Source organism: Xenopus laevis, chromosome 1S (assembly GCF_017654675.1).
Source record: "Xenopus laevis strain J_2021 chromosome 1S, Xenopus_laevis_v10.1, whole genome shotgun sequence".
Classification (NCBI taxonomy): Eukaryota; Metazoa; Chordata; class Amphibia; order Anura; family Pipidae; genus Xenopus; species Xenopus laevis.
The window spans coordinates 146,599,147-146,625,747 of NC_054372.1; the positions used below are offsets into that span (position 1 = coordinate 146,599,147).

General features: G+C 39.5%; 1 protein-coding gene across 16 annotated transcripts in view; it reads left to right on the forward strand.

Moving 5' to 3' along the window:
* Window positions 1–26,601, forward strand: part of rimbp2.S (RIMS binding protein 2 S homeolog) — a 176,692-nt gene that overhangs the window by 47,890 nt on the left and 102,201 nt on the right. For all 16 annotated transcript variants that reach the window (XM_041580332.1, XM_041580338.1, XM_041580330.1 and 13 more), the window contains exon 6: window positions 24,601–24,741. In XM_041580332.1, the coding sequence (XP_041436266.1) occupies window positions 24,601–24,741 (141 nt within the window). The remainder of the gene's footprint in view (window positions 1–24,600; window positions 24,742–26,601) is intronic.

Genomic DNA, 26,601 nt, shown 5'->3' on the forward strand with positions numbered 1-26,601 from the left:
GTGTAGCTTCACACAAACCAACAATGTTCCTGTCAATGGGGCTACACGAAGAAGTGGATGATAGCAGATCTGCTTCGAATAGCAGTCCTTGGCTTTGAAGCAGATGTCAGTCCTTGGCTTTAAAGCATGAGTCAGTCCTTGGCTTTAAAGCAGGAGTCAGTCTTTGACTTTGAATTAGGAGGCAGGAGTCAATCATTGGCTTTGAGACAGGAGTCAGTCCTTGGCTTTGAGGCAGGAGTCAGTCCTTGGCATTGAGACAGGAGTCAGTCCTTGGCTTTGAGGCAGGAATCAGTCCTTGGCTTTGAGGTAGGAGTCAGTCCTTGGCATTGAGGCAGGAGTCAGTCCTTGGCATTGAGGCAGGAGTCAGTCCTTGGCTTTGAGGCAGGAATCAATCCTTGGCTTTGAGGCAGGAGTCAGTCCTTGGATTTGAGGCAGGAGTCAATCATTGGCTTTGAGGCGGGAATCAGTCCTTGGCTTTGAGGCAGGAATCAGTCCTTGGCTTTGAGGCAGGAGTCAGTCCTTGGCTTTGAAGCAGGAGTCAGTCCTTGGCTTTGAGGCAGGAGTCAGTCCTTGGCTTTGAGGCAGGAGTCAGTCCTTGGCTTTGAGGCAGGAGTCAGTCCTTGGCTTTGAGGCAGGAGTCAGTCCTTGGCTTTGAGGCAGGAGTCAATCGTTGGCTTTGAGGCAATGGTCAGTCCTTGGCGTTGAGGCAGGAGTCAGTCCTTGGCGTTGAGGCAGGAGTCAGTCCTTGGCTTTGAGGCAGGAGTCAGTCCTTGGCTTTGAGGCAGGAGTCAGTCCTTGACTTTGAGGCAGGAGTCAGTCCTTGGCTTTGAGGCAGGAGTCAGTCCTTGGCTTTGAGGCAGGAGTCAGTCCTTGACTTTGAAGCAGGAGTCAGTTCTTGGCTTTGAGGCAGGAGTCAGTCCTTGGCTTTGAGGCAGGAGTCAGTCCTTGGCTTTGAGGCAGGAGTCAGTCCTTGGCTTTGAGGCAGGAGTCAGTCCTTGGCTTTGAGGCAGGAGTCAGTCCTTGGCTTTGAGGCAGGAGTCAGTCCTTGGCTTTGAGGCAGGAGTCAGTCCTTGGCTTTGAGGCAGGAGTCAGTCCTTGGCTTTGAGGCAGGAGTCAGTCCTTGACTTTGAGGCAGGAGTCAGTCCTTGGCTTTGAGGCAGGAGTCAGTCCTTGGCTTTGAGGCAGGAGTCAGTCCTTGGCTTTGTGGCAGGAGTCAGTCCTTGGCTTTGAGGCAGGAGTCAGTCCTTGGCTTCGAGGCAGTAGTTTGCCTTTGGTGCCTTTGATAAATCAAAGAATATCCCATAACTGATTATTACCATAACAAGGCATGCCTATGATTAAGTACCATGGAGTCTGTATGTCTATTCTTTTAAAATGATTTTTTGAATAAAAATTAGCTTTTTATCATTTTCCCTATAAAAACACGAGCTCTGTACTTGAACATTTGGTATTCTTTTTATTGATTCTTTAAATCAATTATAGTAGTATCATTGTTCTTTTTTTTTTGCTTTATATTTGAGATATAATTTGCTATATACACTATAGAGGGGAAATACAAGATTCCCCAATGGAAGTGGCAAATATAGAGCAACCCATGATTCTATTATAAATGTATTACATAAAATACTCCAGTGAATGATGAGACCTCTGGCACACGTCCATCTTTTGCATCAGTTATTCCCTGCAATAAGCACTATTTAGCAGGAGCAGTATTGGGGCTCTTTAAAGGAACCAGGTTACTTTACTGTACATTAAAACATTAAAACAAATAAAAAAACAAATTTGATAGTCTAAAAAACTTGAAACTGGTATTGTTTATTCAAGTACCATGGATTGCTACTTTAGTATATTATAGATTTGCATTCCTATTCTGCTTCTTGCCAGACTGCAGTTTAAAATTCTATATGGTAATGTCTCTGGCAACAAATATTCATCTCCTATTCTGACTTTCAAATAGATAAATAATTCAGAAACCATAAGAATTGAAGAATGGTGACCAAATGTGTCTATGGTAGCTAAAGCTTATTTTATGGTGATTTTGTCCTTAAGGCCCTTGCATCTATCTGCATCTTTTTTGGCCTAGTCTCATATGTGACAAAATATTTCCTGAAATTAATGGATTTGATGGTAACATTGAATTAACACATACAAACGAATAGAGGTTATGAACATAATAAAATATTTTTTAATGAAATTGAAAAATACCATTTTGTTTATCACTTTCTGCACTGCTTGTTCTGTCTTTTGAAACAATATAGCCAAGTCAAGTCTTCATTTCCCACGATGCTTCTCTGCAGATTTGTTAATCAACTGGCGTCTGTCTACATTGTTTTAAGAGTCAGAACCAGCAATGCAGAGAATAGAAAAGCCCATTTGCTTTTCATAGCGGTTTCATTTACAAATAGAATTACATTGTTAATGGTTGTGCAAAAACAGTGTGGGGTAGAGTTCCCCTTTATAGCTCCTGATAACAAATGGAAAATGTTTCTTAATTTATAAGTGATGATGTATTAACATATGAATGGAAGTGAGTTATCCTCACTTCCCTAGGAATCGTTGCATTCGGCTGCCAGCATGCCATCCCTAAAAAGCTTCTCCCACACACCAAGCTCTGCAGAGAGATGAGCAGCCAGTTTATAGAATTAAGAGGATTTGCAGATGAATAAAACAAAACAGATTCTGTTTCCAAAAACTGTGAAGCTAGTTCCAGCAGGCTGCAATGTGTCATTAAGTCAGCTACACAAAATCCATACAGTATTTGTACATCCCCTATGACTTTCTCTTCTACACAATATAAGGAGGTGTTAAAATGCGCTATGAGCTGAAGACACTATTGGTTCAAGGGCAACTGAGGGTCACAGGTTACCCCCCCTTCCTGAACATCCTTCAGTGCTTTCATTATTGTTTTAGGAAACCTATTGCATCAGCATGAGTTTTCTTTGAATAACCCAGACATGCTGGGTGCTAATATCACAGCTGACCAGAATGGAATTGTGTGTAAAGGAGTTGTTCACCTTTAAGATAACTTTTAGTATGTTATACAAGGCCTAAGTTTAGCAACTTTTAAATTGGTCTTCTCTTTTTTTATTAGCTTCTGAATTATTTGCCTCCCTTGTCTGCTTTTGAATGGGGGTCAGTGACCCCAGAAGCCAAAAAAATGTCTGTGTAGCTCCAGCTTAATTATTATTGCCACATCCCAGTTGCGAGGGTAAATTGGACCCTATCAATTAGATAGCTGCTGAAATTCCAAACTTGAGAGGTGATGAACAATAAGTTACATCAGTCTCAAACAACAACCAAAAAACAAAGACTAATTTCAAATTATCTTAGAATATCACTGCATACAGTATATATATATATCTCTATATCTATCTATCTACTGGGCAAAACCTTGATCTGCAATGGACCCAAGAAAAGGGACATGGCTGCCTGTGTGACTCAAAGGCCAAATACATGGAAAATTGGAGTAAAAGATACCTAATTGTCAGGGTCTCTACATATACACCCAGACACACACCAAATATCAATATATAGGGGAAGTATAGGAATGTGGTGCATTCTCCAGACCTTCACATTGGAGCAGCAACTTCCATTCTAAGACCAGTGCACATGAACTGGTAAACAATAAAGTAAAGTGATTTATTCAAATATCACCCCGTACTCCACAGCATCTGGGGATATAATTTCTGAAGCTGACCACTGAAAAGTTGTTATACGAGCACCTATTTTGGCCAAATGCATTAAAGTAAACGGGAGTCTGAATAATTTTGATGTCTGACAATATTTATGTGCGCAACTATTCTGACTCGTGTCCAAATGTTTTTGAAGCAGCAGATTTTTCCCCGGCGAATTTTCATGGCAGTTTTGCGAATTTATTCGCCAGTGGTGAAACGCGGAAATTTGGCGCGAATTCGCACCTGCCAAATTTATTTACCCCATCACTACTTGTCACTTAGTGCAACCATGTTGACACTTAAACTATGTTAAACTGTAGACAAAACCAAACCTCTACCTGCTGAGAGTTGTGGTTTGTTCAGCAGGGCATCAGGTCATACCAAGACACCTCTGGGGAAAGACTTAAACTCTGACTTTCAACAGATCTGCTAAGCCATAATGAAACTCGATCTATCCTGACAAACAGTAAATATCCCCTTCACTTACAACTTACAGACCTTTAACTTGCTGTGTTTTGGGCAGAGACTGTTGAAGTAACTGCTGATGATGGTTAAAGAGAAATACAACACCTTTTTACATTAACTGAAGGAAGGGTTAGGAAAGGAGAAGCTGTTCCGGATTGTCCCTAGTAGGAGTCGATCAAGCCACTGACTCAGCACGTTGTCTCGCAGAGGGAGACATGACATCAGCAAATAGCTGAGATTGAGAATGTAATAATATGATACATTTGAGTATGACCTACATTTTAAGGTGTCTTTTATCCCTGTAGCTTTTTTTTTTGTAGACTAAGGGATTTCTACAGACTCAATTTCACTTGCCAAAGTGTCTTTCCAAACAGCTGCCTTGTGGTTATGGCTAAAGTATCCATATCCCAGAATGCTTGTTTCCCTAGTTGCATGCTCTTCTTAATGGTCTGTATAATTATATCTTGATGGAGTTGTAATTTTTCTCAAATGGTCCTGTCTTGTGTAAACAAACAATTATATTAGTTGTTTAGTTAAAGCAATGTATAGATAAACAGGTTAATAAATCCTTGTTCTTCAGTTCCCGAGCCATGATGCCTTAGAGGGTGCTGCTTTACTCTGGTATTTGTTTTCTTTTTTTTCCAGTATCCCAGATTAAGTGAAAGAAGTAAAATGGCTGTTAATGGGATTGTATGTACAGGATGAGCAGAGGCATGTGAATATATTGTGCATGCAGATTACCAGTGATAGCTTTCATGTGGCTCTTACAACACAACCCCATAAATATTTAAAAAGCAGCTCAGCTTTCAGAACCAGTCACCAGTGACAAAGAATCAAGCTTTTTGACCTTTTGTAAACTTACAATATGGAATATAATTCTTTCAGGCTGTTTTTTGCCATTTTTTCAGGAAGAATAGGCTTTGTGTAGCAACTGGAAATTGTAATTGTCTGAGACAGGTGGGATAAATGGTGAAAACAGCCATATATAGTTGTGACATACAGCTGTCACATGAAATTGACTTTTGATGCTATTTGATCCCTATTTTTTGCTTTTAATGTCACAATAGACTCCCAAGTAATTTAACTCTTATCAACAGAACACACAGATAATATGATAAACAAGCAGTGCTGAAAGAAAGATGTGTTTACCTGGTATTAATTAGATTCTTACTGTTATAAGATTCACACTACTCAAGTTCTAGTAACCCTAGGCAACAAATCATCAGGTACCATTTACTGGGGCTATTTGAACACAGTCATCTATTTGGTTGCCATTGGTTACTAGAACTGGACAAACGTTGTGCCCTTATGCTTATAATTCCTTTATTTCTTAGCTTTGAAGCGTTAAAAGAAATGCAGTGTTGTTTGACAATGCACCAAATAGTATCAGAAACGATGTCTTGCCATTCATGCTATGATTATACTTTGTTGATCCCACTTTTAAAAGAAATGTTGTTTAGAGATAACCATTTACCTGTATGTAATTAAGACCATTCTTCCTATGAAGAAAAAGGCAGTTTTCATAGGACTCTGATTTTTGCAGCCAGATGTTCACAAAAATAAATAAATAAAGTCATTGTTTTCATGTTCAGCCCATCCTTACTATACTATATGGGAACCGCATGTTTCCTATGAAATGAAATCTAATTTAAAATAAAAATTCTGGCCATTAGGATTTATGTGTATTGTCAGCATTGGAAGGGGACTCCAGTGAGTGCTTATTAAGAACATAAATATGTTCAATACACATAATTCCTAGAGTAACATAATCAAAAATTAATATGTAAAGGACTATGAAAGTAGTTTTCAATTTACACTATAAAAGAGTGTAAGGTAAGTCCAGGTAAGAGTGTGTTGAATAGTACACATAGGGTTTTATTTATAAGGGTGCCGACGTAGTACACACCAAATATTGCCACGGTAACATTTTGGGGCAGATTTATCAAGGGTATTGAAAATTTGAACTTTTAAATCCGAATTCAGAGTTTATTTTAGTTTTATTCGACTGTGGAATAGTCCAAATTCGATTCGAGTTTAAAAAAAAAAAATCAAATGTAGAATTTATCATGTACTGTAGCTTTAAGAATTCGAATTTGACTATTCGCCATCTAAAACCTGCCAAATTGGTGTTTTAGCCTATGGGGTATCTCCTACAATCAATTTGGAGTTGTTTGGTGGACTTTTGAAAAACTAATTTTTTAAAAAAAAAGTTCAAAAGGTCAATCCTATTCACCTGAATTTAGAAAATTCTAATTTTGTAATAAATTTTGATTGGTCGTTTTTTTTCGAATTTCGAGTTTATTTGAGTAGTTTATGGGTGTTTTTATAAACTCCCATAAACTCTAAATTCGACTCTTAATAAATATATGTCTTTCACAAACATTTTCAGTTCAGGAGGTCCTGCCCTTAGCTCATAACAAGGTTAGAGATCTAGAATAACATTTTTGTATTGGTCATTTAGCCATAACGCCATAAATATTTACGATAGAAAACCATTTTTTACCCCAAATTGACCTTCACGTTGGGCTTTCCCGTATATTTTGGAGAGCAAAAGACTCTTTCCCTAAAGGTCACCCTAAGAGGGTGTCAACTGATGTAGCACCAGGGGAGGGGTGGCCAGGCATTTAAGACCCTTTGCTGTAGATTCGTAGTTATGTATTTTGTTATACTTTTTTTTAATATATTTCATATATTAAACATCATACAAATGAGAAGTCTGCCACCGAGGGCCATAACACTAAGCAGTGCTGCCTAAATCACTCCTCTTGGGAAATTGTATACAGCCAAAACTTGCCTTCAAGCCTAGATTTTATAAAGAAGCACCTGCCTTGAAGCCATTGAGAGCAACATCCAAGGAGTTGGTGAGCAAAATGTTGGGGATCACAGCTCTAGACATAAACTCAAATGTAGTTGTTTTCTTCTGTGTAATGACATCACCGATAAGCAATAAGATAGTAGGAAAATATTTAGTAGGGGAGATTATGAATGAAATATTTCCGATCACAACATTCGGAATGTATGCCATCAATGTTCTATGCAATAGCAAATATCTTGCCAGACAAATCTAATTGCCTTCTCTTAAGAGGTTAGCAGAAACCTAGACCCGGGGGATGCAGTGAATATTCTTTGCTTGGACTTTGCTAAAGCTTATGATATAGTAAAAGCACAAAAGGCTACTGAATAAAGGATGGAATATTGGCTTGGGACTTTTTGTACTAGAACAGAAAACTGGCAGAAGCATGGAGCACAGAGGGTTCTGTAATATTTTTCAATAGACCAGTGTTGTTAGAGGTACGTGAAGGGTCTGTACTTGAGCCACTGATTATTAATGACATTTTAAATGACTTTATAGTTGGCATTGTAGCTTCTATCTGAGATTGCTGCTGAGCCTGCAGGGGTCTGGGCAGTTGTATAGCAAACGAGGTCCAATAAAGATAAATTCACGGTTCTGGCAAAATAATTAGCAGAAATTATTGACATTTTTTAGTACTGAATGTATTCAGAAACACTGACTCGGTTGTGTCAACAAATAGGATTTTTTAGTCATAATTGGTCTGAAAGTAATAAACTGGTTGCTGTGGATTACTAGACCTGCTGCAAATGAGGCTATATTTTGCTTTAACCTACACACACACACACACACACACACAACACCCCCCCCCCCATATTGCGGTGCTGAGTAACACAAAAGCATGTAGGACAGGGTCAGGGAGCAGAGCAACATTGGTGATTGCAGATGTTTAATGTTACAGCACCTGTGTGGCTACAAATAAATCATTGAAATAATGAACAGGGCTCCTCTTTGTGAAGGTGCTGGGTTTAATGGCTGGACCCCTTGTTGTGAAGCTGCAATCATTTATCAGGTTTATGCCTCTCACAGTCCCAGTGCTACTTCACTAACTTCAGTGATAGACACAACAGTGACATGACTCCCTGATCATCTTATTCATGCAGCAAGCTGGCTTTACCTCACACTACCCCAATGTAGCCACAGTAACCACTAATCCCTGTCAGCTTCTTCTGCAAGTTAAGCAGCGGGTATTGTGGAGCTGGGTCCTGCGGTTATATTCATGTATGTAACCCTACTTTAGTCCGGACTCCAGTACTAGCTTGGGACACACAGTTAGCATTGGTCACACTGGACGCTAGATCTAGTGTGTAGCTGAACTACAGAACTCAGCTGCACATACCAGATTTTATACGCAAGAGGTTCTTGAACAAGTAAAATGTTTATTTAGCAGCCAACACAGAAAGCAGTGCCCATGTAGTACCAATTCACTTGCAGAGCATAATACACATGGACATTCCTGGGGGTGGAGGATAATTAAAAAGTTACCATAAAAGGTACGTTTATCCTAGTTAAAACAGGTCTATTTTTCAATATGTAACAAAAACAGTAATCAGCCAAATGCAGAATTACTGGAGGTGTTTTTCCTTCCCAGATTAGAAATGTCTCCCAAGTCATCTCTCACAGTTATATAATTATCTCCAGACACCTATGTCACTGGAACACACCTGCTTCACAAGTGCAGGGCTATTTTAAGTACAATTACCATATCCTTAGGCCAAAAGTAGGCATGATCAAAACAATTTAAAAGATCAGCCACAAAAACTTAAGGGCTCATTTACATGCTGATGGCAACTTGTGCTTTTCCCTGCTGTGAGTTGTGTCTAAAACCACTTTCATAAAAGATGCCTCTGCCCAAATGCACACTGCTCACTTCCATATAGTTGCTTAGTCCTTCCCATCTTCCATGCCAAATTGAGCACTGCTTCGCCATTTGACAAGCAGCGCTGTGCAAACCCTGGAGCTTACCATCACCGTCTGACCAGGCAGTTGCTCCAGGGTTCCCTAGAGACCCTGGAGTTTAGCCCAAAGAATCAGGCACAGGGGTAACTTACATGCCGAATGTAAAATGATGTCAAGCAGATTTCCAAAATATTTGGTGAAACTGCATGCGGTTTATGGCAAAGAATACAAGAAGTTGCATCTGTTTTGATGAATTGGACACAGCAGCGCCAGGCACAGTGCGCAAGAGTCCGACACAATGCAATTGTGCCCTATTCAGTACCTACATGGCACATATAATGATGTATGAATTCTAGGAAAGATTGGTGCATTGTTGGAAAAAGCATAGCAATTGTGTTCAAAAATGCACTTTGCTCACTGCATCAGGGCTCGTAAGAGCACCATTTAGAGTTAAAACAAGGAACTCTGGTAATTCTAATGCAGGTATGGCACATTGCGTCTTCATCTGACATTCCTATTACTTACATTATATTTGGCGCATCTGTCTTTTCATATTTACTTCTTCTCATTGCATCAGATCTGAAGAAGTCACACTGTTTGTTTCAGCCCTAAAGCCCTGTACTGTTCACAGTTCAGACCCAGACTGAAAGTGCCCACATTGTTCACCTGTTCAGACCTCAGATAAACTGCTGTAGGGGCACCAGCATTTTGTCACTGTATATAGCACAGTATGAACTGTCCATCTGATTGTTTCTCTGTCTCCTGCTATATTCTGCCGTCTCTATGTTCCCTGTGTGTGCCATACTCTGCCTGCCCTATGCCCCCTGTGTGTGACATATTCTGCCCGCCCTATGTTCCTGGTGTGTGCCATACTCTGCCTTTCCTATGCTCCCTGGTTTGTTCTGGTGGGTTATTAGCATTTGGAAATTGTTGTTAGGGGGCCCTAAGGTAATTAATCAGGTGTTGGGGGAGTGCTGTGTTATCCATAAATCCCCAATAAATATAGAATAACAATAATGATTTAGTGAAGCTCTAAGGGGGGAATGTAATTAAAATCGCAAGCGTTACTTAAAATGGCATCTTTGCGATTGCTTAGTGCTGCTAGCAATGAAAAAACATTTACTGGTGAATATTACCTTGAGCTTTATCACTAAGCAAAGGTTAGCGTTCACACCTGCTCTGGAGTTTTGTTAAATATTTCGTCACAAAAAAACCCTTTCCGATTGCAAAATTGTATTACACATACTGCGATGTAAGCAACAAACTTTGCAAGGAAGTCGTTGAGTTTGTAATCGGTCAAAAAGGAAGCAAACATGGTCGCTAAAGTTCGCAAAGGTGACTGCGAATGTTTTATGGGCTAATGACACATATCACATGCCCCCATAATTCTTCTAAAGCCCAATATGGCATCTTGAAAGGAAGGAATCATTGGGTCCCATACAAACACCTGGCTACTTCCCCAATCAACCCAAATTCACCCCCAAACTCCGTCCTTTCTGCTGCCAGTGTTTCTCTTTTGTTTCAGGCCCCCTGTTTCAATATCCCTTGATGGAAGGAATGTCTGAAACAACCTGGATCAATAACTACTGACTGCCAATTACTATTGGCTTGTTTTTGGACCTCACCTCCATACTTAATCACTTATTACTAACCTTCCTGGCAGTTCCATAACCTGCCTGATCTAATACATTCAGATGAAACCTAATTTCTAGCACATTTAGAGACACATCTACAATTCTCCATAATCATCTCTAGGCATAACAGAATCAGTTTTGTTAACTGGAAAATGTTGTCCTAGCATCCATTTCTTATCCAACAACTTAAGCTATGCCTCACAAGAACATGGGGACCAGTTATCATCCCTGGTGGACCTCAAACTGAGCCATCCATTTACTGGAAGGAGAGTTTGCTCTGTTGCATTGCAGTCAGGTCAGAAGGAAAAGTAATATTAGCTCATAATGCAAAATTAGTGACCTCATCTCATTTACATGTGAAGTGAGCATTTTACAATGCATGTGAAGGCAGCAAGAAACCTTTGTTTCTTGTGTCTCTTAAAAACACACATTAATATTTCTTCTTTCATTCCAAAGATGTTTAATGTTAACTGTAGGTGCCCTTTGATAACTAAAAATATCAAATCCATTTGAATATTAATATTTCCAGCCCAGGTGTGTTTTATTCACTGACTGATTCATTGGAAGAAGTGTGGAGCATTCCATTTAAAAGAAATATAAATACACAGGATGAATCGAAAGGGACAATAGATGCTGTTTTATTAACTGGAAATGTAAAATAACGTTTCAAGATTAACACAGATGGACGAGAGCATGTTTCCGACGCACTTCCTTTCATTTGAAGCCAGTCCGCTTAATAAGCCGTGAAAAATACAATGTGAACACCCTGCTGTGTGATAGCACTAGGTACTAAAAGGCATTTAGCCGGTTAAGTTGTCAGTTTTTATATGCTGTGCTGGTTCGTGTGGTGATGTCTGGACTATTTATTAACACATTGAACACATACAGCTTTCATGCCAAGTCCTTACCTCTAGCCCCTAGGTCCCTTGCACAATCCATCAATTAGAGGAACATCAGGGTTGTCTTTTATCCCCATTGCAATTTGCACAAGAGTTTTAGCATGTTATGTCACAGCTCATATTGATAGAACTACAGCAGCAATCACAGAAATGGAGTTCAAATCATGTTATATAATTGCTGGTGATGCATTAAAGCCAATGTTTTTTTTGCTAAACTTCTTGGAAATCATTTTAATCCTTCAAAGGAAAGAATGGAGATAATACGATGGGGGCTGGTCTATCAAGTTCTTGATCATGAGGACTGATGCTGAAATGAGTAAAAATGTTATCTTATTTATATTCTTTTCATGAGTCACCAAAGGAGGGGCATAATTCTGCCTATGGCACCAGATCCCCTTCATCCCATCACTAAACATGCCTCCTCCCACTTGGTTTAGATGCCTTCTTCAGCTTTCAAAGTTTTTGTTGCTATATATTTGTGTAAGACACATTTATAGGGCTCAAGAATGTCCACAAGTGCACTGAGCAGTTGAGCACAATCGCCATGTTGTTTTCCCACATTGCAGTTTTTCTCAGAATTCCAGTGTCATTGTAGGCACAAAGGATGTTCAATCTGATAAAACTGCACTGCACCCAGCACAGTTAAGGCCAATTTGCCAAAAGTAGCACAGTTTTGTCATTTCCAGGGCTCCCCTGTGTCAATAGGTGCATTTAAAACAGAAGGCAGGACTGAGCGGCACTTAGTGCATCAATATGGAAGTGCAAAGAACGCATTTTGACGTTTCCCGCTGCGTTTGTGCTGGTAAATGAGCCATTATTTCTGGAGCAACATAAATTCCAATTGTTGGTTTTTAGTTATTGATTTTCAGATCTTCACACTATATTATATTAGGAATCCTTATCTTATTAGGCAATTTGCATGTCCTTACCCGCCCTGCTACCAGTACAATACAGACGCAAAAGAGAGACCACAGGAATAGTAGGTGTCATATACAGTAAAAGAAATTTTAGAGCTGCAGGAATAAAGGCACATAATCAGTGTTTGTTGGCTCAAAAGATGCCACTATCTCAGGTCATGGATTTGTTTGCCTGCATTTTTAAGGCAGGTGTTTTAAGTATCAGTGGAAAATCTAATAAAGAAACCGTAAAATGAATCAGCGGCAGTAGAATTTATTGCAGCTATCTTTTTATTGCAAATGAATGGAGAATAAAAGCCACTCACACCTGCTAGAGAATTCCTTCTTGTGCTATGGGACAGTGTGTCCACCACAGGGAACTACTCAAACTATTATCTACTCTAATCCTTATCTATGTGAATTACCAGCACTAGGTTGTTGCACTATGTACTCTTCATATTCATTACGTTTTTTTTTATCAGCAATTACCCTTGTATATTTTATTTAGTAAAAAAAAAAAAACACACACACTGAATGCTGCTGCCTCTTCTAGTAAAAAAAATTATGAAAACTTGAGGCCTTGGAAAGAAAAGATGAAAAAAAATATATATATTTGAGATATCTGAGATGTAAAATCCAGCAGAGGCGTTTGACAGTGAAAGAATACAGGTGACAGTGGAAAGATCTTTAATTCCAACAACCTATTATCTCTATTATACAACAGACTCAAAAGGATGGCAAGAACTTCAGCTGTTTAAGTCAGTGCCTAGAAACAGTAGTTTGCAACAGTTGTTGTAACTGCTTGGGGGGTTTTCCTTCTGTGACATTTGCCTTATACAATAACCGCTTTCCATAGAAGAGAAAGAGGAGGTTAAGGTGACACAGAAGTTTGAATGGGATGTAGTGGTACTAAATATATGAATTATACATACAATCATGCCTATCTGTCCATGAGAGCTTATAGGGGCAGTCCCTGAAAGGAACTCATTTGTGACTGCAGCCACATTTGTGGTAGAGCAAAAGATAAAGATATTTGTACCTAAACACGCTCCCTGCACCTACATGTATTTGCACCAAACGCCATTGTATTCCAGGGTTCCTACTGCATGATGAGTCAATAGGCACAGCAGATTTGTACCTAAGAATCATGCAGATGTTGATTTAACCCCAAGAGTTAGAAATGATGCATCATTCACGCTGACAGGTCTGAGCTCAATCGCAGGCAATTTGTCAAAGCATGCAAGTGTATTTGAATTGTTTTAACACACTGGACACAAGTGCTGCGAAGACAAATACCTGTGTGCTTGTAATTATGATTGAATTGATGGTCAACCACCGGTCGAGTCTGACCCTGATTGCATTTGTATAATGTAGGCATTTTGCAGGCTTTTGTAGGCTTAATATTTTACATTTATTTTTTCTTTTTTGGATAATTTGTTGTCTTTCAGCAGCCTTAAATCTAAAAAAAAAGGTGTTTGGTTGTTGGGGGACTGAAGCTGATCATAAAAAAAAAAAAAAAGTAAATCAGTGCTGAGGCTACACTTCTTGTGTTGTTTGATTTTTATACCCTCTACATACTCATTTATTATATGCCCATGTAATATAAAATGTTAGTGTGCCTTTAAGAGTTGCATATGTTCTTTTTCTTTATTCTTCAGCAAGTACAAAAGCTGACCTTGTAGAGATAATAGCTTTCAGCTCAAAGCTCTTTGTGTAGTAAGGAAGAGAGGTTGTGTGCCTGTGAGACTTGATAAAGTGTATCTGAGTATCTCATATGGGTTTTATAGGAGACGGGGCTTGTTGCAAGTGTCTCATGAGATATTGTACCCCCTTAATGAGTGACCATCTAAATAGCCTTGTGCACTGTCACTTGTGTATCACTTCTCCACACATCACAATAAAGAATTAAACCTGAAGCTAGGAACATGTGTAGCGCATCTCAGTCACGCCATTTTTTTTCTGACCACCTGACAAAAAATGTAAAATGGCGGTTCTACTGTCCATTGCTTCAGAAGAAAATCTGTACTTTTTTAAGGTTTATATTGACCTTAAACATTTCCTTGGAGGATAAACCAATTCGATTTTATATATGATACACGAGATACAGTACGCAATTTAATAAGATTAAACATATACTAAATAAACATTTCCCGATATTATATGGGGATCCGGTGTTTAGGCAGCTACTAGAACCAGGCATCCAGGTAGTAGCAAGGAGGGCTCCAACACTGGGTATGAAACTGGCACCTAGCATGTTTAATAAGGAAATTAGATCAAATACATGGCTGGATAGCGTTGGGATGTTCAGATGTGAAGCGAAGAGATGTGTCACGTGTGGAGTAGTTCAGGTATCAGAAATCTTTACCTGTAGTGTAACAAAGGAAACATATCAGATTAGGAGCTACATTAATTGTAACACGAAATCAGTAGTGTACTTAATAACCTGCTTGAAATGTTATAAACAGTACGTTGGCTGCACGATTAGGAATCTAAAAAATAGGATACGTGAACATATTAATGATATTAACTCAGAAAAAGCGAATACCCCAGTGGCAAGACATTTCAGGAAGTGCAGTGGTGGAGATACCAAATGGATGTCTGTGCAAGGAATAGAAAGAGTGAGTTTGGGCCCGAGAGGTGGTGATTTACAAGCCAAAGTTTTAAAAACAGAAGTTAAATGGATATTTCAGCTACACACTAGACAACCGGAAGGGCTAAACTCAGTCTTTGACATCAGTTGTTATTTTTAATTTTGAGTTTCAGAAGTTTATTCTATAAAATAACACTGTGTATGCCTGTGGGAATTATTTATACATTGTTGCACGATCGCTACCTTAACAAGTTGAAACAAAACAGTTACAAATTTTTACATATGAGTCTCCAGATAACTATTGTGTCAAAGTATATTTTAGTAATGAATTATGGTTAAAGTAAACTGAATGTCACATAAATGAAATTTTCAATTTTTTTAAGATCTGAAATACGAAATTATATGGTTCTTATTTATATATTGTATCAATTAAGAAGTGAATATATGGAATTATCAGGTTTTCAAGTATTCCCTTTTAATGCAACTGACGTGATATTTTTAATGAATTCGTTTGAAAAAATTTTTTCAAAAAAAAAGGTGTGTCTATTTAATTAATGCACAGGTGTGTTGGGGGGATTTAAATTCAGTGTAATGTGACAGGAAGTGAGGTCTCTGAGGAAGTGTTGTATCACGAAACGCGTCAGACCTCAGGTGCTAAGTTTGTTTGATTGATATTATGTCTTAATAAAGAATTTACCTTTTAACTATCTGGAGAAGAGCGATTTTGTGTTGATGCCCAGGAGTGCGCGGCCTACAAATACTCTACTTGACTGTTGGTGTTCCCCCTAGTGACGGACTCCGGGCTGGCTGCACCCGGGTCACTACCTTTGCAGGGTAAGATTTTTAGCTCTGTTTTCACAGTTTGACTATATGTACCACAGACTTGGGAAACCCGGTGTCTATATTCAAGAGTGGGGTCCGGGGCAATTTGCACCTGGACCAACCGATGTTTACGGTGAGCAGGGTTCAGTCAATATTAAGCTAAATAGCTAAAATCATTACCTGCAAAATTGTTTAATTTTTAAGATTCAAGCGAAGTTTCAGAGCCGGGTTTTGTTCTCCTGTAAAGCGATTTTATATATGGCCTAACCGCACCAGGAAATTCAATTTGAGTGTCAGCGCCTGCTCTGACAAAATGTTTGTTTCTGGTTGAATTGTGTCTAGCTCTCCACTTAACTGAGAAATGATTCAGAAACCTTTGCTGGATCTCATTTGTGTTCTTGTTAAAGATCAGGTTTGCCTGTTCCAAAGCACATGCCATACTCCAAACTCATCATTAAGAGGCCTATACTGATTAATATTCAGACCTTCCATGGCATGCTGGAAACTCTGGAAAAGGCAAGAAGAGTTAATTCTCCTAGGCATTATTTCATAATGATTTGGTATGAAGCCTAGCCTAAATTTAAGCTGCCAAGGAAGAGTTACAGCATGTCTATTACCATTCATGTCCCAGATATGTAGAGTTTATTAAATGACAGTTCAACTCAATGGCATCTGATACCTCTACGTTCAAGCCGGGTCACAGGAACCTTTCAGAATTTCTATTCGTATTTATTCCATGCTTTAAAACTCCCTGCCTTTTGTAATATAGCCTGAATCAATTATTCTGTGATAACTGCATTTTCCTTAATATGAGGCTGCCATCTGCTCAGGCCAGAAATATCTAAACAGACATTTTTAGGGAAATCACTCAATGGGCCAGCATTTGTGCAGATTCATTGTACTGAACTCAGCAGTTTCTATTTATGGCCAGAATTATTGTTAGCGTTTGATACCACAGGCAGCAGTTTCTCCTGGACTTATCTGAATGTTATATTTTAACACTGTAGAGTGATTCAAATTGTTATTTTTATAATTTTAAACAATATGTCAATCAGTCCCTATTCAAAACAAACACACTCAGGCCCAGCGGAGTTCAATTTGAGATGTGTTATGAAATCAGTTTTTGTGAAGATATTCCTTTCTGTTAGGGATCTTTGTTTGGCACTTAGCTGGTAGAAAAATATATTTGATGCCATTGCTTTTAATAGGAAAGAGAACTAGAAGAAAGTTGAACCCTAGATCCATTTATTCATTGGACTGATGCATAGAATATATTTAACACAGACTCAAATAAGGATATGTATTTTCTGACATTTTGTATACCTTCCATTGAAATCTTTTATCTGAAGTTATACAGTGCAAACAGTGTGTGGCTTGCACAATCTTTCAGGTGCTAATTTTGTCTAAAGAGGAATTCTTCTAGTTATGGAACTGGATCATTGCTGTTCTTGGATAGAGTACTCTGTACAATGTCAGTGTATGGACAGTCCACTAATCCTAAGCAGCTAGTGGAATCATACCATACGTAGATAATGCTGTGAAGTTGGGTAAATCTGTTAGTAGCTTAGCAGGGATGAAAGAATCTTCCTTTTAAAGGAAAAGGCCAATGCAAGTAAATCTATATATACCTGGCTGTGCAACACCATATGCTTGTGTGTGTGAAGGTTGCTGAGATCTCTACTGATATCTGTAGATGGCCTTTTATTCTAAGGTCATAAGTAAAGTAAGTGGATTGTGTGATCTGTGGCTACAAATAAGATTCCCATAATCTGCATTGTAAATGATTTTATTTTATAAATGGACCGCATTGCTCAAATGTATATTGTTGTAATTGTTAGGGCAGGTTTGTGCAGCAGGAATTGGAAATGTTGCTGCATCACTTGATGACATAGATTCTATGTCGTTGGCCAAAAAAAAAAGTGACAGTCTGCAGATGACACAGAACCTAAAACTTTAATGACTGCACAGTCGTGTAAAATGAATTTACCAGTTATGTTTATGTATATTTCCTGGTAGACATGGGCCTTTTTGGTTTATTGTTCAGTTTAAAAAGGAGTGCCTGGAACTTCCTGGTATGTATTTGCTAAGTTCTCTATATCACCAACCTGCAGCATATTGATTTATTTACACAGGAAAGAGGAGAAGATAAGGAAACAAACAGAAGCATATGCTCATAGTCTACCTGTATCATTTCTTCTATTCCTAGCTTTTTGTTTTTAAGGTAATGGCACAGGCAGTGCTTTCCACCAGCTTATTTTCAGCATTTGTGCCACTCATCGGAGCATATTCATGCCAAAAATAGCACTGGCACCATGGCTTCCAGTAACTATGCCTGTACGGTTAGCAAGAATCATGTGGTTTTAAGGAGGTGAAAATTCTATTCCCTAATGGTGTTACTTAGCCTCCACCATCCTTAAACATTCTTCATCTTCAAGTATCCTACACACAGCCAGTGTCATGATCCATTGAACTAAGTGCTACTTCTCCTGACAGAATTGCTCTCTGTATTGGACTGTGGACATTAAAGCTGAGCAACTGAAGAACTTCGCTCCATTGAATAATCTTTGGGGTATATTTATCAAAGAGTGAAGTTGGAGATCACCACAGTTCACCAGTGTGAAATCCCGCCACTCTCCAGTCATTTCTATGGGATTTTTAGAAGAGTATTTATCAATGGGTGAAAGTTCACCATTTGATGAATATGCATGTAAAAATCCCATAGAAATGAATGGAGAGTGGCAGAATTGTAATGTGGTTAATCTCTAAATTCACTCTTTGATAAATATACTCCCATGTGTTTCATTTTAATTCACATAACACTGAACAATTCTGTGGCATGAGTGTGCCATAATGTCAAGGATTAGGTAGGGGGTGCTATGGAGACTGATAGGGAAAGGGTGAGTCCTTGAGGCAGGAGCTGTATGTGCCTATGGAACACTTGAAGGGAAAGCAGGAACAGGTTGATGAGGGCGAAGAGTCAGTCTGGATCAGGTGCAGAACAGGACGGAGAGGGCGAAGATCAGGACTGGACTGGACTAGGCAACGAGGGCGACGACTCAGAACAGGAACAGACTGGAAGGGGCAGGAGTGGAACAGGAACAGACTGGACTGGAGCAGGATAGCAAGACAGGACTGGAGCCGAGGCTAGCAAGAGAGTGGTACAAGGCAGAGTCAGAAAGCAAGAATCAGGAACAGGCGAGACAAGGTGAAGTCAGGGCAAGGTGCAAGGTGGAACAGGAAGCAGAAATCAGGAACAAGCAAGGCAGGGTCAGGTCAAGGTCAAGGCTGGGAAGGTAGAAGATAGGGTAAAGCAAGACAAGACGAGGACAGGCAGACAAGGCAAGGAGGAATAATAAGGGAAAAGGGGCAAGAGCTAGAACTACCTAGTTAGGGGCGCAGCCACAGTAGTACGGAGAAACAATGCAATTTTCTGGCAAGGAGTGTACCAAGTGCTGCCCTTAAATAGGGAAGAGTCAGCCCTGATTGGCTGATTACAACTAGACAGCAGCTGGGCTGGGGCTGGAGAAGCCAATCAGGCTGCAGCTGGGCTGGAGAAGCCAAAAAGGCTGCAGCTGGGCTGGGACTGCAGAGGCCAGGTAACACATAGCTAGCAACCCTACAGGCTGCTCACCTGGCCAAATGGTCCCTGGCTTGAATCCCAGCAATACCTGACACATAATAGGTATAAACATTTTCATATTTTCCATGATGTTGTTAATTTTATTGTAAAATAGAGAACCTGTTAAAATGGGATGTTATGTACTCTATCTGAAGTCTGGTTGCTGGGGAAGGAGACTGGGAGAGGACAGCAGGTGGGATCAGTTAGGGAGTAGGGATCTAGAGGATGGCGAGGGAAAACAGGGAAAGCTCAGTAGGGAAGTGCAGAGGATGAGGTGGAACTGACATGACAGTGGGAAAGTAAAAAGAAGATGTAGACACATGACTTTTAGGGATGCAGCAAACATTTTCTGCAGGAGTTGTGCAAGGATGGAAATACTGTGATGCCACAGCACATCTTGTCTTCTTTCCTAAAGCTATTCTGCCCTCTGAATTTTTACATCAGCTTCTTATGTTTGACCACATCTTGCAACCCATAGCAACCAAGTACATTTATAAACAGCTGACTAGTAAATGCTACCTGCTGATTGGTTGCTAGACCAGTAGCAACTTTAGACTGTTTATTACAACAGGGGATTATGTAATAAAGGTGCCACGTTTTCAACATGTCTCATCACCTATAATAACCATTTACTGATCACCTATGTAAAAGCATATATTTTATTGGTTGCTATGGGCTACTGCACCTGGGCAAACTTTTATTACAAATGGGTGGATGTTATTCCTTCTTTTTCCCACGTTTAAGTTATAGATAAAGATCTGCAAAGAGAAAGATTTGGTTCCCATTCAAACAATTAGAATTGCTAGTGAGATTAGGCTGGGTGCCAAATTCTGGTGGTGTTACTTTGAGCATATACTTTTGTTTTGAATATATGTTTTCGTTAATAGCCCATTTTGATATCTGTAATCATGTATGGAAAAGGCTGCTTAGTGGGGTAGGCATCCCTGCTCTTTATTATGGATGTATGGATGGATGTATGTATAACTTTATTTGTAAAGCACTGTTAGGCTAAGGCCACACTAGGCGATAGCGCCGCGATTTGACTCGCGGCGACTGTTCGCCGCGACTTTTAAGCCGCAATCGCTGGGGAAACTTTTGCGCTGGCGTCTATGGGGAATCGCGAAAAATCGCCAGCGTAAAAACACACGCGGCGATCTTTTCTCTACTGTCGCTCGAAATTGCCTCGCTAGGCGATTTCGAGCGACAATAGAAAAAAGATCGCCGCGTGTGTTTTTACGCTGGCGATTCCCCATAGACGCCAGCGCAAAAGTTTCCCCAGCGATTGCGGCTTAAAAGTCGCAGCGAAAAGTCGCCGCGAGTCAAATCGCGGCGCTATCGCCTAGTGTGGCCTTAGCCTTAAGGAGCCGCAGCGCTATACAGAGCATAAAAGTACAATATATGTATAAAAGTATACATGGGGAGACAAATACCATACTAAATATATACAAAATCATAGCACAAAGAGCTTAAGTGCTATGTGGTAAGAGACATAGTGGGAAGGAAGTCCCTGCCCTGTAGAGCTTACAGTCTAAGTGGGTGGGAGGCTAACATACAGGTACAAATTGGAGATAAAAAAGTGCACAAGGTAAGGCACAGTCAATAGGGACAGGACTAGGCTAATGTTCTAGTGGTCCAAAAGGTAGACTCTTAGTTTTTTCTTGAAGAGGTTAAGAGAGGATTCCTTACGGAGGAATTCAGGGATGGAATCCCAGAGGTAAGGAGCTGCAAGATATACTGAATTCCAAATCTTAATAGTCAAGCTAGAGATGTTTCCAGTCATGCCAATGGATCTCCTCTATGTGCCTGGTTTGTTTCTTTTACATCATAATATTCCTTAGGTGTTTTAATGTAGATCCACAGGATGTGTATCTTATTGTACAGTATATGTAGGAGAAGATGGCATGGCTAAAGATGCAGTATCTAAACATGGTGGTCTGACAGTCCAGCACAGGTATGTCAGACTCCTGACCCTTCAAGAGACTAGACTATGCACATGTAACGCTATTAGACATTTCTGATTAAGATGTATTTGTAAGCACTGTGTATCTTGACAGCGCTATATAAATAAATGATGATGATGATGATTTGTGACAGTTCAGTTATTCAAACAATTGAATCCACAAATACAATCTAGTGGTCTATTTGGCTAAGTACTAAACAAGTGGGAAACTTCTCCAAAATGTCTGCATAAAGCCCAGTCATGGAGTTCTTCTGCAGAAACTTAAAATAACTGGACAGGAGCTCCTCTGGGCATGCATAAGTATGTAATACTGTACTAGAAGTTCCGAAATCTAATTAGTTAAATGGTTGCTGTTAGACAGCCTCCCAAAGGCACAGGCACAGTGAAGTGTCTGTGCCATTACCTTATTCCCAAATTTTCAAATTATGGAGATGTGTCACTAGAGAGGGAGTACATTTATAGAAAAAGAGTAAGTGCTAGTCCTTGTTATCATAGACTGAAGCCTTTGTCTTTCTCTTTTCTTACTGTAACTAGAACATTGCTATCATTTGCTCTTATGAGCCGAATGTACCAGAGTCTCTCAAGGAGTGTCTAACAAAAAAGTAATGCCAGATTATGTGGGACATAAAGATTGCTGTTCTGACCATTCTGAGCATGAACAAATTAGCATTTATATAGAATACTTCATCTAATGCATGTTCAAATAATGTCTACATGGGATGAAAATAAACTAAAGAGAATGTGAGGCCAAAAGGGTTTATACACAATAGGGAACAACTATTTGTTTTAGTAATAAGTGCACTAAGGTTTATGCCACACACTGAGATTAAATAGCTAGAAATAGGCTTTAGTTTCTTCTAAGGACTTATAGTTGTCCACTTCCCCATAGAAAGATTTCTTTCTAGCTAAAGGTTTCAACACTGGGTTTAAGTAATTATAGTGTGTATGATTTGCAGAACACAGACAAATCTCTCTACCATAGATGTTTACAAGGACAAGTGATTCCATGAGCCAGTATTCCTTTATTTTAACAGTAGTGAATTGGTGAAGGTTATCTATAGAGCCCGAGTTTGTTATACTACATCATGAAATACGTAATACCCAAGTGATTCATCACTTATAGAGAAGTGCCCTGATTTCTAAGCAGCTTTACATCCCTGTGTTTCTACGCTTCAGTGAGGAGGCGAGTGAGAAAACTGTCTTTGGGGAATGATTTTGGTCTCTTTTTTTCCTCTGTTCCTTGTGTTCCTATTTTTAAAAACCTTGGTGTGACTCCTACTTGTAAAGGGTTTAGCTGAGAAGGTTTTTAAAGATGTGTAGAGAAAATACATGCCTTAGAATACACAACCAGGTTAAAGGAGAACTAAAGCTTTACTTTAGAAATGTTGTACATTCTGTTTTGGGCTTCTGTATCAGCCCTAGGCAACCACAGCCCTTTAGCAGTAAATATCTATGTCTCTGAAGATGCCCCAGTAGCTCACCATATTCTTTTCTACTGATTCACTGCACATGCTCTGTGTTGCTGTCACATACTGAGCTTAGGGATCGACTCAAAATATACAGTACACATATAGAATATAAATGTTACAATATAAGGCTGATTAGTAATTAATACAGATAATTGCTACATGGCAGCACAGAAACCAGTGTAATTAGCATCAGAATTTAATCAGCCCTGTAGCATCAGTTTATATGACAAATGAGGCAAACTTCATTTTCTGCTTTATCATTTGTGACAACCCCTAAGCTTAGCTTCTCAACAGCTGCTGAGAGCCCACTGAGCATGAGAGTGTCGCAGACACTTTCCAAGATGGTGACTCCTTGTGACAAGTTTGAAGTTCTGCTTCATCGCTGCTATTGACAAGCTGAAACTTTTGGCTGGGGGCATGGGAGGAACATGCCTACCATGGTGGAACCTGCTTTCTCAATAATCTGCTCAGAGTAAATATAAATGGCAGATGATGGCAACATGGAGGCAGTATATATAATCCTGCTCGGTGGTATGGCCAGCTGGTAGGACACATATTGCCAGCCTTTTCTTGGGTGTCAAAGGTCCTTTGCCCATCTCTGGTCTGTATACAACTCCTTATACATACCACTTTTTTAGTAGAATATTGAGGTCTAATGGTCTTTTTTTATATTTCTAAAACATAATTAAAAAGGGATTTTGTTGCATAGTAATTCCATGACTAATAACCAGGATAATTGTCTATAAAAAAAAAAACAACACCTGAGAGATGTAAGGAGTCAAATCATTGGTAAATAAAGCTGCAGGTGCACAAACCCCAGAAAAAAGCTGTAACCTTGGGCAACCAATCAACAATTAGCTTTAATTGGCCTAGTGCTTTAAATAAACAATGCAATCTTGTATCTAATTAGCTGCAGGCTACTGATGGCTACACAGGAGCTTATTTATATAAACTATAGTAGTGTTTCTGAAGTAAACACACTAGTTTTGCCAGTGCAGGGCAACAGTCAATATTGTCATTCCTTTAAAACACTTACATTTTTGGTGTTACTGTTCCTTTATCCTTTCAGAGTTTCTAATGCAAACGGACTACTGCTGCACAAATATGGCAGCCCCCTCATAGAGGAACATAGGGGTAAGAAAGGTTATGTAAAAGCATCAGGCAAATACTTTTATGGCAAAGATATAACCAACATTCAAAGACAATGTTACAATCTAAAAAAGCTTATTTTCTGGTGGCAGTATCCTATTCCATCAAAGCCAATTAGCTAACATATATTTTGAGAAGGTTCTGCTTTGTTAAATAGGCTTATGTCATGAGCTTAGCAATGGAACATTTTTGTGTTTAAACTTTACTTCCATAGATCCTTACATCTGCTGCCATTGCCTATGTTTGGTTTACATTAAAAGAAATACAGATCAGTACAATGATATCAGTACAGTTACATCTAATGACCCACATGAGCAGTTCAGCTTGATCCATTTCAGCTATTTGGACTAAATGTGTATCATTCTATAACTTTGTCCCACTGGATATACCAGATTCCATGCCAGAGATTTCAACAGAAGTTCATAAATATCAGTGGCAGTGGACAAATCCAATCTGATTCATAGTTATGCCCTTCAGTCAAACTGCAAATCAATGTCAAATAGCCAATACATTGGCCCGAGTGAGCCCCTTTACTATATTATATGCATTTAAATAAATTTGTTTTAGTCCTGCTGTATTTAAATAACATTCAGCCTACTGCCTCGTTAGGTTTTTTGATAAATGGTACAGTAGGATGCATAAAATAAATTTCTTTGTTTCCTTCCACTTCTAGTTCAGAAATGAGTTCCAGTGCCTGCCGCCAACGGTTCAACACAGATCCTACAGCCACATCCAATTTTTAGAAGAAAAGTCACGCCCCTTTAAATCTGATGTTACTGCAGTGTCACCTGAAAAGTTGCACTGGAATTTTCTGGTGAGTTTTATTCATTTTCCTTCAAAGTCTTCTTTCCCTTTAGATAAGTCATGACCAATGTGCCTGTTTCAGCCCCTGTGGTTTAGACTTTTGTTTAAACATTGTAATGGATTTCTAGCTTTAAAGGGGTCAAATTAAAATCTTGCCTATTGAACAAAATGTCATTCATGTCATATTTCCACTGTACCTTAATTACAAATTTTAATTAGTTATTTGTTGATGTAATTGCTGTTGAAAACAATATCTGCCAGTCCTTTGCTGTTCTCTGCGTTGTCGCAAAAGCCAGCAGATAAACCAGCCTGTGAAAACCTTTGCATGACATTGTGAGAAATGGAGCCGTGGCTTAGAGTCCTGCAGCGGGTCGGGGACCCCGGGGTTATCAGCAAAAACCTGCGGTACCCTGCTGGTTGCCGGTAGAAGTTCCAGGTGTGGGTATGGACGCGGGTCGTGGTTTTGCTGGTTTGTGGGTTGCGGGTCTTCTCAATAGTCTTTTTTACTCCTTTTTTCTGATCACGCCTACTTCCGATGATGTCACTTAAAGTTTACAATGACAGCACTTCCTGATTTTTGATGGTCAGCGGGTCGCGGGTCCGGGTTGCGGATAAGGTACTTGCGGGTCGGGTAGCGGGTCCAAGAGGGTAAGAATGCGGGTCCAGGTTGCGGATTGCAGGTTGCGGGTACGGGTTCCAAAAAATGGACCCACGCAATACTCTACCGTGGCTAATGAGACCTGACTTCTACTAAATATTTCAAGAGTCAGAATTAGTAGTGCAAAAGCCACAGATGAATAATGCTTTCAGTTGCAGTCGGGGTCGGACAGGGGACTTCAGGGCCTGAATCTGCCCCCCCTGAAAACCCCACACCCACTTCTAGGGCTGACAGGGGAGTAGACGTGGTTTCGGATGGTGGAGCTAGCCTGGGCTGGGAAGTGGGCCTTGGCAAGCAGGGTCCATGAAGGCCAGAGCCCACCAGGTTTTTTCCGGGGTCCCACTGGCTGAGTACAACACTGGTTGCTGTTACATTTACAGATAACTTTAAAAACGTTCTCATCAATAAGAACACTATTTTCTTTCATTAAGTAAAAGGTTGTTGTTGTATTTACATCCATTTTAATATTAACCCCAGAAGTGGATGTGCTTGCAGTACCCATGGGTGTTCCACCCCATCTGTCGGAATCCATCAAGGGTAAATGCCAATTGTATGTTAAGGTATTTTGCTGTCCATCTTATCCATATAAGAGTTTGTATTTATATGTATTTCTTATTTTGCGCAGTTGTACTAATTACATAGATAGTTATCCCAGCAGAGTTCACTTTTTTCCTTATTAAGGCTATTGAGTCACACAAATGAGTGCTGATTCATTGATCTGTGTATGCTGACAAATTGCATGGTTTATTGAAGTCAATGGCAGTCACGTTGCAATGAGCTTCAATAGACCTTAATGAATCATCGCTCTGTCTTTTTATTCTTTAATAACAGGGCGGCTCTAATAAGAATTCTGCTGGCTGGTTGTGAGTGGCTGTGAGACGTACAGATGTGCTAAATGTATGTAATAAAGAACAGAGCAGAGTTTTTCCTCTAAGCTTTGAAACGTCACATGTAATCTGCATTCATTGTACTATGGCACCTGGCACTTTGTGGATCGGGGGTTCTAATATTTTATGTAAGAATGAGCTCTTTTATATCACAGTGCCCTTAAATACAGCTTGTACGTCCAACAATAAGTTTGCACATACAAATTAGATGTTATAAAGCAGAAAAAAAGTTTATTATAATGAATACGTTTCCTTGGGCATGTTAGTAATGCTATATTTCTTTGAAGGTAAAGATTAGCAACAGTATTATTTTTAGAAAGAATTC